The sequence below is a fragment of the Thermobia domestica genome, chromosome 18 (assembly GCF_964235325.1).
Source record: "Thermobia domestica chromosome 18, izTheDome1.hap1.1, whole genome shotgun sequence".
In the NCBI taxonomy this organism is placed as follows: Eukaryota; Metazoa; Arthropoda; class Insecta; order Zygentoma; family Lepismatidae; genus Thermobia; species Thermobia domestica.
The window spans coordinates 99,256,004-99,273,994 of NC_137471.1; the positions used below are offsets into that span (position 1 = coordinate 99,256,004).

Here is a 17,991-nt window from a genome sequence, read left to right on the forward strand (position 1 = left end):
CATTTTCACATTTTTAAATTAACTATATCCTGTTTCACAATACAAGAGTACTAGTATTTTTCATTTCCTCATAACCCTATTTAACTAAATGTCGAAGTTTTAATTAATTCTATTCAAATTTCATTCTCTATGCACACTCGCATCCATAAACAAATAAAATAACTTTCACGCATATCAATAATCCAATTCATTTAAATATCATGTTTTTAATAAGATCTACATGCGTCACGATATAACATGAATTAAGACACGCCTATTAATTAACTTCGACCAATCAAATGCAAAGGCAAAAAGTAAATACCTATTTACTACTCATGTACCAAATCTTAGCCTAGGTGAGCACTCAATTGAATGAAAGGTCCGGTCAGACAGTAAGTGAACTGTGTAGCCATACACTTACTATCCTGACTAACAATTCAGCAATCCCACATGGGTTGGATAGGCTTAGATTCGAAGAATATTACGCCAATGTAGAAAGCTTAAACCAAGTAGAGCACGTTGGGTCGCCTTCAATATGAAGACACGAGATATCCTACTAGAAGATGGAGTGATATCATGAATGTACGATGCACTTGTCATACTCCCCTGAATGAAGACTAGAGGTGAACGGAATGTGTATATAGCTTGTTTTACGAGTGCTACAATCTATTATTGTTGCTGCCCAGAGCGAAAGGAAGTGTTCTCCGTAATCAGCTAGCTCTGAAGTTTTTTTCAGAGTAATAAAAAAAATCAGTGGAAATGTCCATTGGACGATGTATACATGTTCTTCAATGTGTTTCCGATAATGTATTTAAAGAATAAATGGTCTGATCGCTTTGTGTTCTTTGTTATTTCCTATTTGCATATATGTTTCAAGTCATTCCGAAGTGCAAAAGTGAAAAATGACAGAGGTTGTGAGAATAAAAATGAGAGTAATAGAAAATAACATATAAATACTCGTAAAAATTGTTAAAATCATTACCCACAACAGCTTTCTGTCTGGTATTATTGATTCTCTATGCTAACTTCGTGTTCTTTCACTATCATGTCGGTGTCCAGTTGAATTATCTTGCCACTTCTTGCTTTTGTAGCTTTTGTACCACATATTGAAGTACTACTAAGAATGGTTGAACGTTACATGAAGTTAGTAAATATGAATGACGGACAGCATATTAAAAAAATAAACGTAAGGCTTAACTTGATATGAAGTAACCATTTATTTCATGAGCTGTTACATTTACACTCTTACACTTCATTAAAAAATAAACCGAGATCACACAACTTAAACTTGAAAAATCTTATTACGCACATAATTTGTAAATCTGTATACAAAAAAATTCAACAATATAAAAACTACGGCACCGTAATATAAAATATAAATCTATCAAAATGTTTATAAAAAATAACAAACCTTTCCTGCACAACATTATATACGAGAAGTTAATATAAAATAATAAGCGCGTTCGTGTCAGTTATGAAGTTTGAAAGAACCTGTAATATTATTTTAATAATACTGTTTACCAAAATGGAACTGATTTTTCTTGAAAACATTATGTTTATATTAAGTTTTCAAGTGTTTTAAGACTGAAATGGACATGAGGATATGTTACAAACATTCTCTTATTAAAGTTATTTCTCTTTGCCCCAGAATTATTCACTCCTACCACAAAATTCACAAGTATTTTCAAACACATGAAAACAAAGTATAAAGTAACGAATGCATTTTTATACTTAAATGGCAACATATTTCAGAAAACAAAACTGAATGAAGGTTAAACACTAACAGAATAAAATATAGCGAGTATTTATAATGGGCGCACTGGAAAAAGGAAAAAAAGTCAAAGAGAATACATTTTAATATAACAATGGGTTATTTGCTACAATATTTCAATGGAGCAGCCATCTGCCACGTAGCAATATCGGTTATGTTGATAATCACAAATATCTCAGGACTTCGAAATTAAGGGAGTTATAAAATAACTACTTGAACTATGCATTAAAAACAGTTTCACTTGTCTATTGTAAGAATACAAACATGGTTTACAGAGTACAGACTTGTTTTTAAAAAAAAAGTGTAACCAAAGGGTTCCGTAAAGAAATGTAAACTAATATTTATTTTGAACAAGACTTCATATGGGTTCATTTTGCAGAAAGTTAACAAAAATATGAACAATGAAAATCTAATTTTGTTGGCCAATGCTGATTTTAATTATTCCAAAATAACTAACTTAAGTCAGTATATTTTCAAATACAAACAACTGCAACTCGTTTTTCCAATGACAAATTTGATTGATACCTAAGTGTTATTTCGTATTTATAAATCATGTACGTACTGAAACTATTTTTACGATATAAAATATTACATGTAATAAACATCTTAATTTGCCACTGTCCTCCTTTCATTATTTTGTAAATCCAATATACTAATTACCTACAAAACGCTACGTTATATTTTATTACCCTTTTATTCCTTCCACCTATGACAACAATTGCAGGCATACAATTTGCAAAATGAATCCGTTTGTTATTCGTTAGTAACATGTTGAAAGTATTTTCCAGAAGAAAATGTTTGAGTACATGAACAAAATAAAGGGCATGTGTGCCTCAATAAATCTGTACAGATGTATGAATTCGTGTTGGCAAGATGCCTTGTGAATTGTAGAGATAAGTGAAAAGCTTAATTAAAAACAGCTGTCGATCTATTTCAAACACTTGCCGACAATAGACATAAATTAACAAAGTACATCACTGCTTCTTTCATTTTCAGGCAAATCACTTTATTACAAAGCGAACGAGTTTTTTTCTTGTAATTACTACTTATCTTTCTGACACATTGGTTTTTGGATTATTGCTTGCATAATAATAATAAAGAATAATCTGAAACACTTGCCAAGAAATAAAACGGTCGCGTAACGATTCCACTTTTAAGTAGCCAACATATGAAAGTGAATTTAACTTTAAGAGCATGGAAATAAAATTGTTTTAATCTAAGATAAACGTGTGAACCAAGGATGGTTTTCAACTCCTTGTAAAGAGTTAGGGTAATCTTATTTCATAAGATGTTTGGTCACTAACATATAGAAAAGCAAGTACTATAGGAAATAGCAAGTTCTACAAAAATGGAGCAAAGTTAAGTAGATGGCTAAATTAATAGAATTTTCTCTATATATCTTAACACATTATTAACTATTTCTCTGTCTTTTGATTTCTTTTAGATGTAATATATTCTGTCAAAGCATCTTAACACATATCCAGAACTTCACAGAATATTTTTTTTCCATTAAATATTGTTGAATTTCATTAACATTTAAGAGTCCATAGCATCTAACATAAAAGATGGATATCATTTTTCTACGAAACATATCTGTATATACACATTTACACACTCAACATCTTAAAGAACGTTCCTTCACAGAAAAACTATGAGCATAACATGTAAGTCTTTATTTCTAAGATTGAAGCTGCTTTGAATTATGAAAACGACATCAACAAATATGGCATTTCGACACATTATTGAAATACTTGAAGAATATTCATGCCCAACCATAAATGTATACTTAAAACGACTTTCTAAAACAACAAAATCAACGCTACGAAAGTACAATTAAAACGAAAATTTGCTCTAAACGCTGGCATTAACCATAATACCTACGAACAGATTCTCATTTTCCAATTGGAGTAAATACTTCGTAATCCAGAACAGTGAAATTATAGTCACCCATCAATATACTACACGACGCATTGTCTCCATCGTAAGAATGAGGTAAATTGGAGTAACTGTCAATGTTTGTGTTACAATTACTGGCAATAAACAAATCCGCCCCAGCTCCGAAAATTGGACCACAGCTGAAACATGATACAAGTAAATTAAATTATCAAAGTTCATTAGGAAGACTGGCAAACAGCAAAATATATAAACCAAGTAAATGCAAGAAATTTCGGAGAAACACACTTACATTAAAAGTGAAAAAATTCGAAGTTATAAAGTTGCTTCTCAATTTTCTACTTTAAATAAGAATAATGAATAAAATGTATTAGAATTAGATATATATACAATTGACTAACTTATTTGCGAAATAACAGCTTATGGCTACATTTTCATGGTTTAGTAGATATGAAGTCAAATTACGCAGATACAGCAGAAAACACATTTTTTTTTTTAAAGCAATCATGTATTTGGCTCAGGTATCTGACCCATTTAATACTCTCTCTGTACATTATATATATATATATTTGTTAAAGGTAAATTTTTCCTTTACTTTTTCGTTAAAATAAATGTTTAGGAAGGAAACAGCCAGTGAATAGTATAAAGAACATTTTTTTGTCAAGAAAACTTGAAAAATGTTTTGGTTTGTTTCAAAATTATTTCATTTGCTGAAATATTTGTTTCTACATGCCATTTTGCGGCCAATTCTTCAACCGTACGTTGCAATTGTTGTACACCGGTTTGAAACGAAGACCTCAATTCGTTAAAGGAATACTCACATTTGTTTGATTTAATTGTGAGTCCGAACTTTTTGAGCAAAACTGCAATTTAGGAATTTAACAATTTAAGTGGAAAATGATTTTTCAACAAAGAATACCATTTTATGTTTGTATTTTGTAGTTAGCAATGCTAGTAAATATTAGGTACGAGAATAGCTGGATGACTGAAAACTACGCAAAATTGTAAATATGAATGTAAATACCATATATTACAATAAATCAAAAAGATATATGCAACCCTGTTTATACAATTCACAAAATTATTCGCTTTCTCTCCAAAACTACTATTGAAACGACTTATTTAACAGATTATGAACTACAATCTCTCTCAAGTAATCTTTTCTTTTTTCCTTTTTTTCTTTTTTTTTTTTTTACCGAACCTCCAATAAAGTGATTAATAATAATAATAATAATTATTTGAAATCAATTTGAATATTACGTTAAACAAATTCCAGATATCTATCTACCCGAAATATTTCATATTAGTTGTTACTCCGCTGCATAATGTATCACGCCCTGGGCGATAATTGAAGCAAAAAACTTTATTTTTAAGTTAACCTGATTTTTTTTTCATTGACTAACGATTTACAGTGAAATTTATTTATTAATCTGTCTTTATGTTAATGAAAAAAAAAATGTATTAAGGCACATTACCAGGTATAATTATGCTAAGTTCTCTTAAAAAGGAATTCGCTACATTCTTATACTTAGGTAGAAAATGGAATTACGTCAAATTTGCTACACTTGAGTTTTCAAGGTTTTGCTCAAGATTCAATGCACAAATCTCACATTATTCTCTACAAGTGAATGATTTATGCAATTCTGAATGCAACTAGAAGGAGATTACTCATCTGTCTACGACTCTTCCACAGAATTATTTCAGATTTTAATATTTCGATAATAAACATTACGTAAAATATTTGCGAAGGGGGACAGGAGATCTTCAGTTTCTTCCTTTGTAAAACAATGCTAATGTTAGAAAACCTCTCAGTGAATCTAATCCAGACCGGATTGTCTAATCCCGTTATTTCAATTTTGCAAACGTATTCCAAGTAGCAAACAAGCAAAATGAATAATTATTTTACGACGACTCTGAAAAGAGATTAACTATAATATGATATTATTAAGAGATGATTTTATGATATTCATATTATGAACCAGCAGACAGATTCGAAAACGTTCAAAATACACGAAAAAATAATCACATGTAATTATTTGCGGCAAAGTAGAGCACGAACTTCATGTTTCGATGTTACGAATTAATGATTTTTGAGTATTTTGAAATTTAACTCTATTGTTTTGTCTGAATGTTGAGTGTTCTAGAATAAAAGTTTGTTCTGCTCAGCTCATATATAATCAGAAATATAAAGGTATGAATCTTGTAAGATTTCGACGGAGATACCGAGGAAAGTTTGCGGTATGCGGGATTGCATTCTCTTGTTTACACATTGAAAATTTTCGCTTGAATTGATTGTCCGGGTATGAATTCTCATGTTTGGTGGATAGTTCGTTTTTTAAGCTAAAGTGCTCTAAAATTGTTACATCCAACTCTCAAGCTTATCAGACATAAACGAAATCTTATGACTCAAGTGACTGGAAATGCCTTAAATAAATTGCCTCCCAAAATATGGACTTACATTATTAATTACCGTGGAAGTGTAAAATAATGTCAGGTTAGTTAACTGATCTATTTTTAACGAAGGTAAGCATGTTTGAAAATCACTCGTTTCGACTGTGAATTTCGTTTTACTAAAGAATAAATTACAGCTGATATCAAAAACCTATTTTACTGTGCAATGAAGAGATTGTATATTACTTTAGGTGCGTTTTGAGGTACATCTCATTGAACTGTATTACGAAATATATCACCTCAATATTACTTTTACTAACTGAAATACTCATATTTCCACAAAGACAATAGTTTATAGAAAATATCTGAGCCCCTTCCTCCCTTAGAATACACACTTCAATGAAAGTGTAATTATGAAATTCCAAAAGATGTTCTATTTTTGGCATAAATTTTTAAATTCCCGTAGGATATGCCCGTTAATTGATGTGATATGATAAAATCCTTGAGGTAGGTATAACTATGTTCCAAACTCTATTTCGAACGGGAAAGCCGTTTACCATGATGCGATCACAAACAACAGATAACGTCGATTCTATTGTGGCGAAAAATATATATATAAAGTTGTCCCCTCCCCTAAATACAAATTTTGGAAAATACTGAGTCACGTGTCCGCTTATTTGTAATTGAGGAGTTTATACATAGAGCTTCACGTACCTAATTTGAGTGACTCGTGAGATTGTTGCATTAATTCTAAGTCTCATAATCCCCTTAAAATACGCCCTCTAATCAAAGTGATAATTGAAATCTAGCTGGAGGTAGATACTAAGTAGGGATGGCCAATTCCGGAATTTTTACTTTCCGGAATCCGGAAAGTAAAATCGGAAAATTCCGGAATTCGGAAAAATTATTTTTTCTTTTTGTATTCCTAAGAATTTTGTTCAAATGCAAACGAACAAATTTCCTTTTTGTAATCCTAAGAATGTATGATGCAAGTTAAGCTGAAACTTCCATCCTAAAGTATACACTACTCAATCTTCCCATGGTTAATGAGATGTAGTCCAAAAGTACGATGTACTCCTAATATTTAATTTTTGTTTTACTGTGATATTGTCCAGAGGTAAGACATATATCACACTGAGATAAACAGCTTGACATAATGAAGATGTTATCATACGTAGTTTTCCAGAAAATCGTGAGAAACGAATTTTTGTGAAGTTAAAATATGCGTCGCTTGTGACCAGTGTGATGCAATTGATAACTTTTATGCTGGAATAGTCTTATTATTATTATTATTATTATTATTATTATTATTATTATTATTATTATTATTATTATTATTATTATTATTATTATTATTATTATTATTAATCGTTTATGTACTGTAAAAGAAAAATATGAACCGTTAAGTAGTAGATTTTATCTGTTGTTTTTTTGATATCTTCTAACAGTAATAACAAACTGCTTGTAAATACGCAATGATTATCAAGGACAATGGCATATTAATGTAAGGACTACCATGCAGACTAGCAATAATCAATAAACAATAACAGATAAACAATAGTTGCACAAAAAAAAGTAACTAACTTGGGCACGTCAGAATGTTCGCGAGAATATAGGGACGCATTGAGACTAGCAAAGAGTGTAGTGTTATTATTACTCAAAGGGCCGTACGATGGAGGCATTAACGTTAATGTTAATGGCACTAATGAGCACTTACTTGCTCTAACGGTTAACCTCATTTTTGAGATGATTCTTAGAAGTGGGCGTGTTGGCATGCAGTTAGAAGACTTACATCCATTATTTAAAAAGTACACGTTATCTGTGGAGTACTAACGATTTGCGTCACTATCGAACACTAACGTAGCACTAGCGACGTTTAAAGTAGAAATTGGAGTCTGACATAAGTGGCTTGTCAACTTCAAGGACATTATATTTTCCTTGAATGCGAGAATTTTGCGCCCGGGAAATTTGCTCCCTATCACAAAAATAGGAAAAAATGCGCTCGCAATATATTTGCACTGGGATGTTTGCGTTCTACCCCAAAAAGAGGGGAAAATGCGCCGGTTATATATTTGCACTGGGATGTTAGCGCCCTACAATTCAACTTATTTTTGTATTGTGTAAAGTAACTTCCACTCACACTTGAACTAGGCTTGCCTCTCATCGTCTCAGTGAGTTACTCCATCCGTTATAATATTCCGAACAAATGAAAAAAAAACACAATTTTAGTTCACTAAAGGGCAATCCATACAAATACAATTTTTCATTATACTACAAAATTTACAATATAAGTATAAATGACTGATATATAATTATTTATCAATATAATCAAAGAGTATAATTTAATCTACAAAAGGCTGTTTGGCTCTACCCAGATATCTCTGTTCACAATCCCTGCGAGTTGTTTGGCTTTTCAGGACACAAAATATAGAAAAGAAAATGTAAAATGAATGTAAAATCAGTTCAGTAATATTATCAAGAAAACTATGTACAGTGTGTTTACTTGCTGGAATTACACTTCAAACATACAATTGCGTTCAGTCGTTCTTTCAGAAAAAAATGTTCCGGGGGCACACTTAGTATTCCGGAGGGGGATCACTGCTGGTACTATTCTATTTATTATTACATTATAGACGTATTATTTTGGTCTCCTCCGAGGTGGCACTCTGAGAGCTCTGGGGAGGCCAGTGTCCCCCCAAAATCATCTCCCTGGAAGAAGCAGTGATTGCGTTGATCCGCTGTGTTCTTTTGGCTTATACTGAAGTTTATTCTCCCCTTATATAGCCACAATGAAATCACAAATGGCATGATTGTGGGGGGAGGATTGTTTATGCTGTAATGTCAGCCCCTCTGAGCAAATGCGTAAGCTCCAATAGGTTCTTTTATTTCGCAGGGCTCAAACTTCCCGGTGGAGGTACATCGCAGGCGCAATTTTCCCTGTTCTTGAGGTAGGGCGCAAATTTCCCAGACGCAAAATTCTCGACACCGTTCGAATGACCTCGGAAGACTATATCTTTTTCAATACTTTTTTATATTCTTTTACTCGAGATTTCTTCATAGCTTCTTATTAAAATACTTACTAATATATCCTCATTTTATTGTCCTAACCAATCAATATGGGTATGTTGTCAGTAAAATATTTAGATTGGTTGAGCCTCTGGTGTGTAACCACAGTATTTCATATCATCCCCCCATTAGAAATCTTGGCTAAACGAACAAATATATGTTGCCAATAAAATAGTTTAGAATGATTGAGCCCCTGGTAAATAACCACAGTATTTCGTGACAGACCCCCCCTTCCTATTACCCTATTCTAGCTACGTGCCTGACTCAGCTAATTCTCTACATTATTTACCAAGCACACATTTTCTAAAGCGGAAAATGCTCTCTAAATACCTAAGCTCATTATTTTCAGCAGATCTACATTCTATCTACATGAATGTCATATATGTCGATTACTGGAAACCGCTTCTCGCTATCTATTACCGTATTTACTATATAATGATTAACGTTAAAACCGGAAATGGTTGATTTGTACCGCTTCCGGTTTGAATATTACATTCATCAGGGAACTCGATTCTTAACTATTGACTCTGTACATCATGGCCAAAATTGATGGTAATCCATCAGATAGTTCTTGAGACTGTTTGTTTCACTGACGGACAGAATGAATATATGGCTATAGAGTTTTGATAAACTAAATTCGTTAATGAGTGATGATGGAACAAATATAAGAAAGTGAACCAAGAGTAGACCTACCACCGGGAAAATTTTCGAACACAAAATTAGCCATCGAAAACCCACATGTCCTAGGTTAGAATACCATAGATGAAAACTCTACCACTGAATCATCAATCACCCGCTTATTAGTTTTATTAATTATTATATTAATATAAATTAATGAATGCCTGCTTTTGTTAATTATTGAACAATTACGTTGTATACTTCGTAAAGTCAAAAATTATAAATTTGTATTTACTGTACATACAGTGAGCGCAGAAAGTGTTCGTACACCTATGCTATTGAAACGAGAATGCCTCCGAAAAAGAAAGAGAAAATTTAAGAAGTGTAATAACACACATAATATGAATAATAAAACTAAGCTTTATGAATATATCAATAAAGAACAACAAAGACAAGTTTAATGGTCAGAAAGTAAATAAATTCCGTAGAAAGTGTATAGAGTAGACGCAAAAAGTGATCGTACACCTGACGTACGAATACGAAACAAAGATACCACAACTGGGGTTCACTAGTATTCACCTGAGTATACACCTCTGTATAGCATGACGAGTAACAGAATGAGTTTAGTTGTGAATAGGAGTGAAAAAACTGCACGGTGGGCTGTCAAAATGGGAAGCAACCGAACAGAAACAAATGAGGAGACAAGAAAAGTAATTATTAAATTGCATAAGAAGGGTAAGTCTTTGAGAAAGATAGCAAAGCTTGCAGACAGGCCTCGTTCAACAGTACAAACAATAATTGCGTTGTATAATGTTTCTATCACTGTGCAAAGTTTAAAAAAAAAAAAAAAAAAAAAAAAAAAAAAAAAAAAAAAACTGGAAGACCAAGAGTGTTGAGTGAACAAGATAAACGTTACATCATTAGGGAAAGAAAAAAGGTTCCGAAAAGTAGTGCTGTGCAATTGGCAACGGATCTGGAAACACGCGGTGTTAAAGTATCAGCCAGTACAGTGCGGAATATTTGCAGGGTATCATGGTCGGATAGCCAGGAGAATGTTCTGGGTGAACAAGACAAATCGTATAAAGAGACTAAAGGTTGAAAAAGAGTATAAAGATAAGGGATCAGGCTTCTTTCTGGAATAAGGTCATATTTTCGGACGAAAGTAAATTTAATCTTATCGAGTCCAATGGGAGGCGTATGGTATGGCGCAAGGTGAATACAGAGATGAATTCTCAAAATCTCGCCCCTAAAGTAAGACACGGAGGAGGGTCCGTGCTCGTCTGGGGTTGTATGAGTGCCTCAGGAGTGGGTCGTCTCCACTTTATCGATGGAGTGATGATCCACAAAGTGTATATTAATATATTAAAGGATAATCTCCATACTAGTGCACAGAAGATGGTTCTTGAAAACAATTTATTGTTCAGCAAGACAACGACTCCAAACATACAGCGGAAAATACTCGATTGTGACTACTCTATAATACCTTGAAACAGCTTCGCACACCTCCTCAATCCCCAGACATTATCCCCATAGGACATCTATGGTCTGTTCTGGAGACAAGAATCAGAAGGCACAGCTTCTATACTAAAGAAGGCCTGAGAAAAGCTATTCAAGAAGAATGGGACATAATCAGTCCCGAAGCTACAGAACTACGAACTACTACAGGTGAAATCAATGTCACGAAGACTACAGACAATCATTAACGCACAGGGTAATCCCACAAAATATTAAATAACGTAATATACTTTATAAGCATTAATTCAAGCATAAGTGTACGGTGACTTTTTGCGTTTACAAAAAAAGGAATTCTCTCTTTTCTTCTAAACAAAACAGTGATTGTGTTTGTTTGGCCTTTCTCTTGTATATAGAAATAAAATGTATGAATGTGTAGTCTTAATTCTGGTTATATATATATATATATATATATATATATATATATATATTCCACCTCCCGTTCTCATGCTAGCTGTTTTCAATATAAAGTATGCACGGTGTACGAACACTTTCTGCGCTCACTGTAGGTATGTTGACAATAAGCGAATGTTATTAGAATATTTGTTGAGATTTCTTTTCCTTCACTGCCTTTCGCCTGCTTAAAAAGTAGTTTGCAGTGCTTTGGAGCAGCTGCAGGTGGGAACGCGATAATGTTTGAGACATACCGGCGACTTTTTTGTGTGTGAAAATAAGACCTTCCTCATAAAGCAGTAAATAACTGCAGTAGCAATTCTCTACGTAAGTGATAAAGACATATCCAACTACAAGAAACTAATACAGTATATATATTCATTATTGTGTTTCTCTTTTAACAGCTACTAGCTAGGGATGGCCAATTCCAGAATTTTTACTTTCCGGAATCCGGAAAGTAAAATCGGAAAAATTCCGAATTTTTTCTAAATTCCGGATTTTTTCCGAATGTCGGAATTTTTCTGAATTCCGGATTTTTTTCGAATTCCGGAATTTTCTGAATTCCGGAATTTTCCCGAATTCCGGATTTTTTGTGAATTCCGGAATTTTTCTGAATTCCGGAAAGTAAATTTTCCGATTCCGGAAAACAAAATTTCCGGAATCCGGAAAATTTTGGCCATCCCTAATACTAAGTATGTTCTAAAATTCATTTTGAAGTTTATATCTTGGTTCCCATGATACGATCACTAACAATAGACAACGTTGCTTTTAATCCAGAGACGAAAAATAGAAATGAAGTGAAATGAAATCTTTAAGTTTTACGTCCTACGGTTATGCCGGCTAGGCTAAAGGAGACGGTGATGATGAAAAATAAATGAAATAGTGGAATGAAGAAAGTGGGAGGAAACGGGAGACCCCGAGAAAATCCACGCACACGGTGTTTGTCCATCACAATGTTCACTTGGTGTGAGTTGGGATCGAACCAGGGGAGAAAAATAGAAGATACACCTTTATTTTTAAAACGCGATTTCTCAAAAATGCTAGGACACCTAACCGGTTATTCTTCATGAGGATTTTATATCGAGTATACTTAGTTTCATTTCCGTAACTTCAGGGATTCTTGAGGGCTAAATATTTGAATCTCTTTCCTCTCCCTTAGTATACGTAATCTTTGAATCTCCCTTCCCTCCCTTAGCATACGTATCTCACAATATGACTTTGTAATTCACTGCTCTCGTAACAAAAAGAGTTTTCTGTCCACATTTCACGTTTCTTGATATATTACTATGACCTGGGGATCTATGAGTGATTCATTTTCATTCTTTCATATAATAGTACAAATTGCTCCCCTCTTAGAAGCGGAATTTTCGAAAATGTTTAACTCAGTGTTTCCTAATTTGAAATTAAAAGTTTATACAACGAATTTCACATCTTTAAGCAAATCCTTAGATTAAAGAATTTATGAATAAATTGAGAGAAATTTTAATATTATAGAAAATGTTCCTCTTCTCCCTTCCCTGAGAAACAGAATTTTCACAGAGGATGAAATACATATTCCTTTATTTTATTTGAGAGTTATATACCGATTTTCAAATCTTCAACTTGAGCAAATCACCATATTCAGCATTTGAGAATAAATAAAGGGAAATATCAAATATACATTATAGAAATTGCCCCCTTTCCCTCTTAGGAGTGGAACTTTCAAAAGGCTGAAATATGTAAGATTGAGAGTTGATATCGAATTTCACATCTTCAACTTAAGCAAATCCTCAAATTGGGTACTCTCTAAATAAAGAAAGGGAAATTCGGAAATTACAGAAATGGTTCTCTTTTTCCCCTTAGAAGCGGAATTTCACTATTTTTGATTAAAAATCTTATGCTGAATTTCATATTTTCAAGTTAAGCGAATCCCTACATCCAGTACTTTGTGAATAAATAAAGGGAAATTTCAATATTATTGAAAATGGCCCCTTTTTCCCATTCGGTACAAAATTTTCAGAAACGCTAAAATGTTTCATTATGTTTAACTTAAAATTTAAAAAAATAAAATAAACTGAAACATGTTTTCCCTTATTTTTAATGGAGAATTCATGTATCCAATTTCATCTTTCTAATTTTAGGGATTCGTGAGATACATTATTCTTGGCAAAGGAAATCTAATTCCCTTTACCCGTTTATTAGAAAACTTATTTACCAAAATTCATCCTTATCCATTTCTTTCGTGACAAAAGGAATATTCTCTCCAAATTTTACGTTCATCCCTACAGTAATATGGCCTAAGCTATGATGAGTCACTTATTTGTACTATTTTATAGAATAGCATAGACTAGTTTAGAAGTTAAGGGCATCTTCATCCACGTTATCACATAGAAGAAAGAGGGTTAAAGCGAAGCATGTTTAAATGATGCTCACGATCAACTTGGAGAAACTATTAACCAAGTTCATAGTCATCTAATTTCACGGCAAATAAATATGATACGTTAAAGCGAATCAAACAATGTACCATCATCGGATTATCATTTATCATTATGTACAGTCAGAAACACTATTAAGTATAGGTTGGAGTTATCATTTCTTATGCCTCCAATCTATACTTTATATTGTTTCTGATTGTACCTGTTTCAAGTGTCAGTTCCACTCCAGCGTTAAAAACAGTAACATTTATGCGCAATGGTATTGAATGCCATTTCTTATCTCTGATCATTTCAATCCCTAACGAAAGGAATAATTTTAAGACTCAGACGAAACATAGAGCAAGATTCACAAATCCAACGTGGTATATAGAGATCATGGGCGTGTCTGGCGGGGGAATAGGGGAACGTGTTGTTCCCAAATATCTTGGGTACGAAATTAAATAGATCAAGCTAAGAGGAATAAATGTTATTACTGATATTTAAAATTACACATTGCATTGTAAAGCTATGTCAGGGTTTCTCCTACATAACGGGAAAGACTGCTGCTCATTTCTGCAATTTCGAGATATCGTGCGATTAAATCTTTGCGCCATGCATGTATTGATGTTGTTAAAGCGCTGTCTAAAATAATATTGGCATCAAATAAAAAGAAGAAAACACATGAAGCTGTTGGCTTAAAAAATCACTTTGAATTAATTCTGAATTCGAAATTTTGAATTAATTTGTCAGACAGTCTTACAAACAAAGATTCTACAATGTACTAATTTAGCATCGCAAATTCTTTGTTAGAAAATGTAAAGCATGATAAGCATATTCTATTCTTCAAAACGTAGCAAACAATTTATAGTGTTGCAGGAATAAGTTTGGTGAAGTTAGCACATCAGCTATGAGTATGGCAAAGTAAGGCATTTTAGTACAGTTTAAAAAAATATCAGGACGAACTACTAGTGATCCAAAAACATATTTCATTGTTACTACATTTAATGGTTATTTGGAGATTGTTTTAGCTCAGCTACGTAAGAGATTTGATGTTATACAAAATGTTAGCCATTTCTCCAAAGTAATTTTTCCGAAATTTCTAAATTTTGCTTCCGGCGAGTTCACAATGCAGCAGTGATTTTTTAAAATAAATATAAGGAAGATTTATCTAGTGAGTTTCCACCCCGTGGTATGTTTAAGAAATGTTCTGAAAGAAGATATAGTCTCATGAATCCCCACTGCTGTAGTAACAAATAATAACAGAAAATTCAATCATGGAAACTAAGTACCAGTCTTAGGCACAGCGTTTTATATGTATCTTATTCTTCTGGCTACTATTTCCTCGGATGAACGCTCGTCTTTCAAGTTAAAACATAAAGAACTATCTCCGAAATGTTATGATTTAAAATAGACAATGATCTGAGTCATCTCAACAAGTCCATTATGTTAGTGAAATCATTAGCACCTTCGTATGCTGGGAAGTATACTACATGTTTCAGTTTTCTTAGAAGACAATGTAAGTGCAGTTTTATGAATATTTAAAATATACGCGGAGATAAAAATACAAGGAGAGCGAAAATTGAATTTGAATCCTATGATAAACAGTGCAATTTCTTGTTTTTTGTCTGCTACAATATGTCGTAACTAGTTCTAACTCATTTAGTTCCTGTAAATTTTTATTATATTTTTAGGGGCCCCGAAATTTATTTTTGCACGCGATCCCGCATAGCTACCGTTACGCCACTGCGTCTTGACCATGATAAAAAGTATTGTTTATGAGATCTGTGATTTTTCTTTTTTATGTTTTGAAATTAATGTTCAGTGTTCTAGACATTCTGAGCATTAAAAGGTAAAGAACGCAATTCAAAGTACACATTTATTCATTTATTTTCATGTGGCTTTCACTGATTTTTAAAAATAGAAATAAAATTCAGTAAGAGGCCTTTGACATGCTTAACACAAATTAACAGTTATACATAATAATATAGTACAAATGCAAACATATCCAAAGTATTGCAGGAACGAAAAAAAAAAAAAAAAAATCGCTAAGATTTTCATTGTGAACAAAATTTTAGCTCTGACAGCAGATGTACTTTTTGATGCTACTGTGTATTGAAATCGTATAGAAAGGTAAACAATTTATTGTGATCAGTGCAATTCAGAGTGAAAAATGTGCAATTAGATTAAAAATCAATTCTGGGTCTCATAGGCTTACCGTGCCGGTGTCGTAAGCACTACGATATGCGAGTCCTCTTTCTGACTGCTTACATGCATTTATTCTTGCATTCGTTGGTCAAACAGCGGATTTTGTAATGTTAGTGATTAGCGCACAGGTACAATAATCTGAATACCCGAATACAATCTCAATCTAGTCGTACATTTCTCACTCTTTGAATTTTCATTGAATTTTCAGTGTGAGGAAATCAGTGCTAGTCTGAGATGCCGTCCAACTTTTACCTGCAATGATAGTGACTGGTTTGCGAACTTTTGCTGAGGAGCGCACAGCATTATCATGAACGTAAAGGAAAGAGCAAGGTTGGACGTTATTGAGTAATGGATATGGGTACGTCCATAAACATAATTAAAACACATAGTTGGATAAACTACTAAAAACTTAACGGACTGAAATTAGAAAAGAAGAAAGTAATTGTTAAAATTAAAATTAACTTCAAAATTAATTGATTATAATTAAAATTAGAAATGATACCCGAAAGTTTACTGTTAGTCTACTAGTATGAAAAGAAAACTGACTAATTTTCAGGTCAAAAGTTGCTGACAAAATTTATTTATTTTTAATTTTTTTACCTAAGATTGTACCACATTCAGGGAGTTGAAAACGGGTATTCATTTATTTTTTAGCCGCGCAGGTTTGTTTGTAGCGGTCATTTTGTATAGGCGCGTGTGAGTATTTTGCACTTTTCAGAGGATTCCGTTAAACGCTGTAACTTTTTAGGTTTTAAAGATAATGAGTTCAAACCAAAACCATATGAAAGTTAATGGAATAGACAATATTTTGTGTTGTGTGTACATTGAAACGTACTTTAGAATGTAGAAAGAATAAGCTCTGAACATTGCGGCTGGAAACCTAGAAATGGCCATTTTGTAATATTCATTTTGAAACGAAATAAATGAGACTCACCTTCAATTTTCTGTCTACATAGAGACTAGATAGTAAACAACGTCCCAAATAAGTTCCAGATCTGAGAACCATATACTTGATTTTCTGGAAATTTTTAAACATTGCGAATTTTCTACAATCGTGTGTTTTCACTATCAAATATCTCAGGAAGTATACAAGTGAAAAATCTCAAATTTGCACAAAATAGACGATGGTTGGGCAGTAACAAGTGAGTAAAATTGCATCACTGAGACTTGAGTGGTTTCTGAGTTATAACTTGTTGCAATGATGTGAAATTCGCGATTTTAACAGCTCAACAGATGTACAGGTTTTGTGTTGATAGTATCTCAGACATACAATTTATCTATGTTTTATCAGAAGAAGTGCTGTCAAACAGCAAGAAATTCGAGATTTGCTACTTGTAAAAGAACTATCATTGCCAGATCATATAGATTTATACCTCTGACGCAAACACAAATCAGATGTTATGAAGAACATAGCATGTTGTCATTTGCACCTAATGAACCGTAGCCTGCATTTACGACGAGAAATGGTCGATTGGGAGAATTAAAGACATCAGTCAGGAAAATAACGATCTTTTAGTAACTTTTTCCATCCCCATGGCCCAAGAACCTTTTTAAAACTATCTACGAATGACAAAGTGTGGGTGCTAATCACTAAGGTTCTCCGGAAACTCACACCCACAGAGTTCACAACTCTTATAGGTCATACTTTCAATATCAGTGCCGAACTCTGTACACAAATTAGTCAACTGTTAACCTCACTGATGTCTTACAAGCAGCGCTATAGCCAGAAAAGAAATAACAGAGGTTTTTTTTTTTGGTACAAGTATAATT

At 33.0% G+C, this 17,991-nt stretch overlaps 1 protein-coding gene across 2 annotated transcripts in view; it reads right to left on the reverse strand.

The window, feature by feature from the left end:
- Nucleotides 1-1,177: 1,177 nt before the first annotated feature.
- LOC145675453 (serine-enriched protein) overlaps nt 1,178-17,991 on the reverse strand; it is a 765,040-nt gene continuing 748,226 nt past the window's right edge. For both annotated transcript variants that reach the window (XM_081745877.1, XM_081745876.1), the window contains exon 10: nt 1,178-3,825. In XM_081745877.1, the coding sequence (XP_081602003.1) occupies nt 3,642-3,825 (184 nt within the window). In that variant the 3' untranslated portion in view covers nt 1,178-3,641. The remainder of the gene's footprint in view (nt 3,826-17,991) is intronic.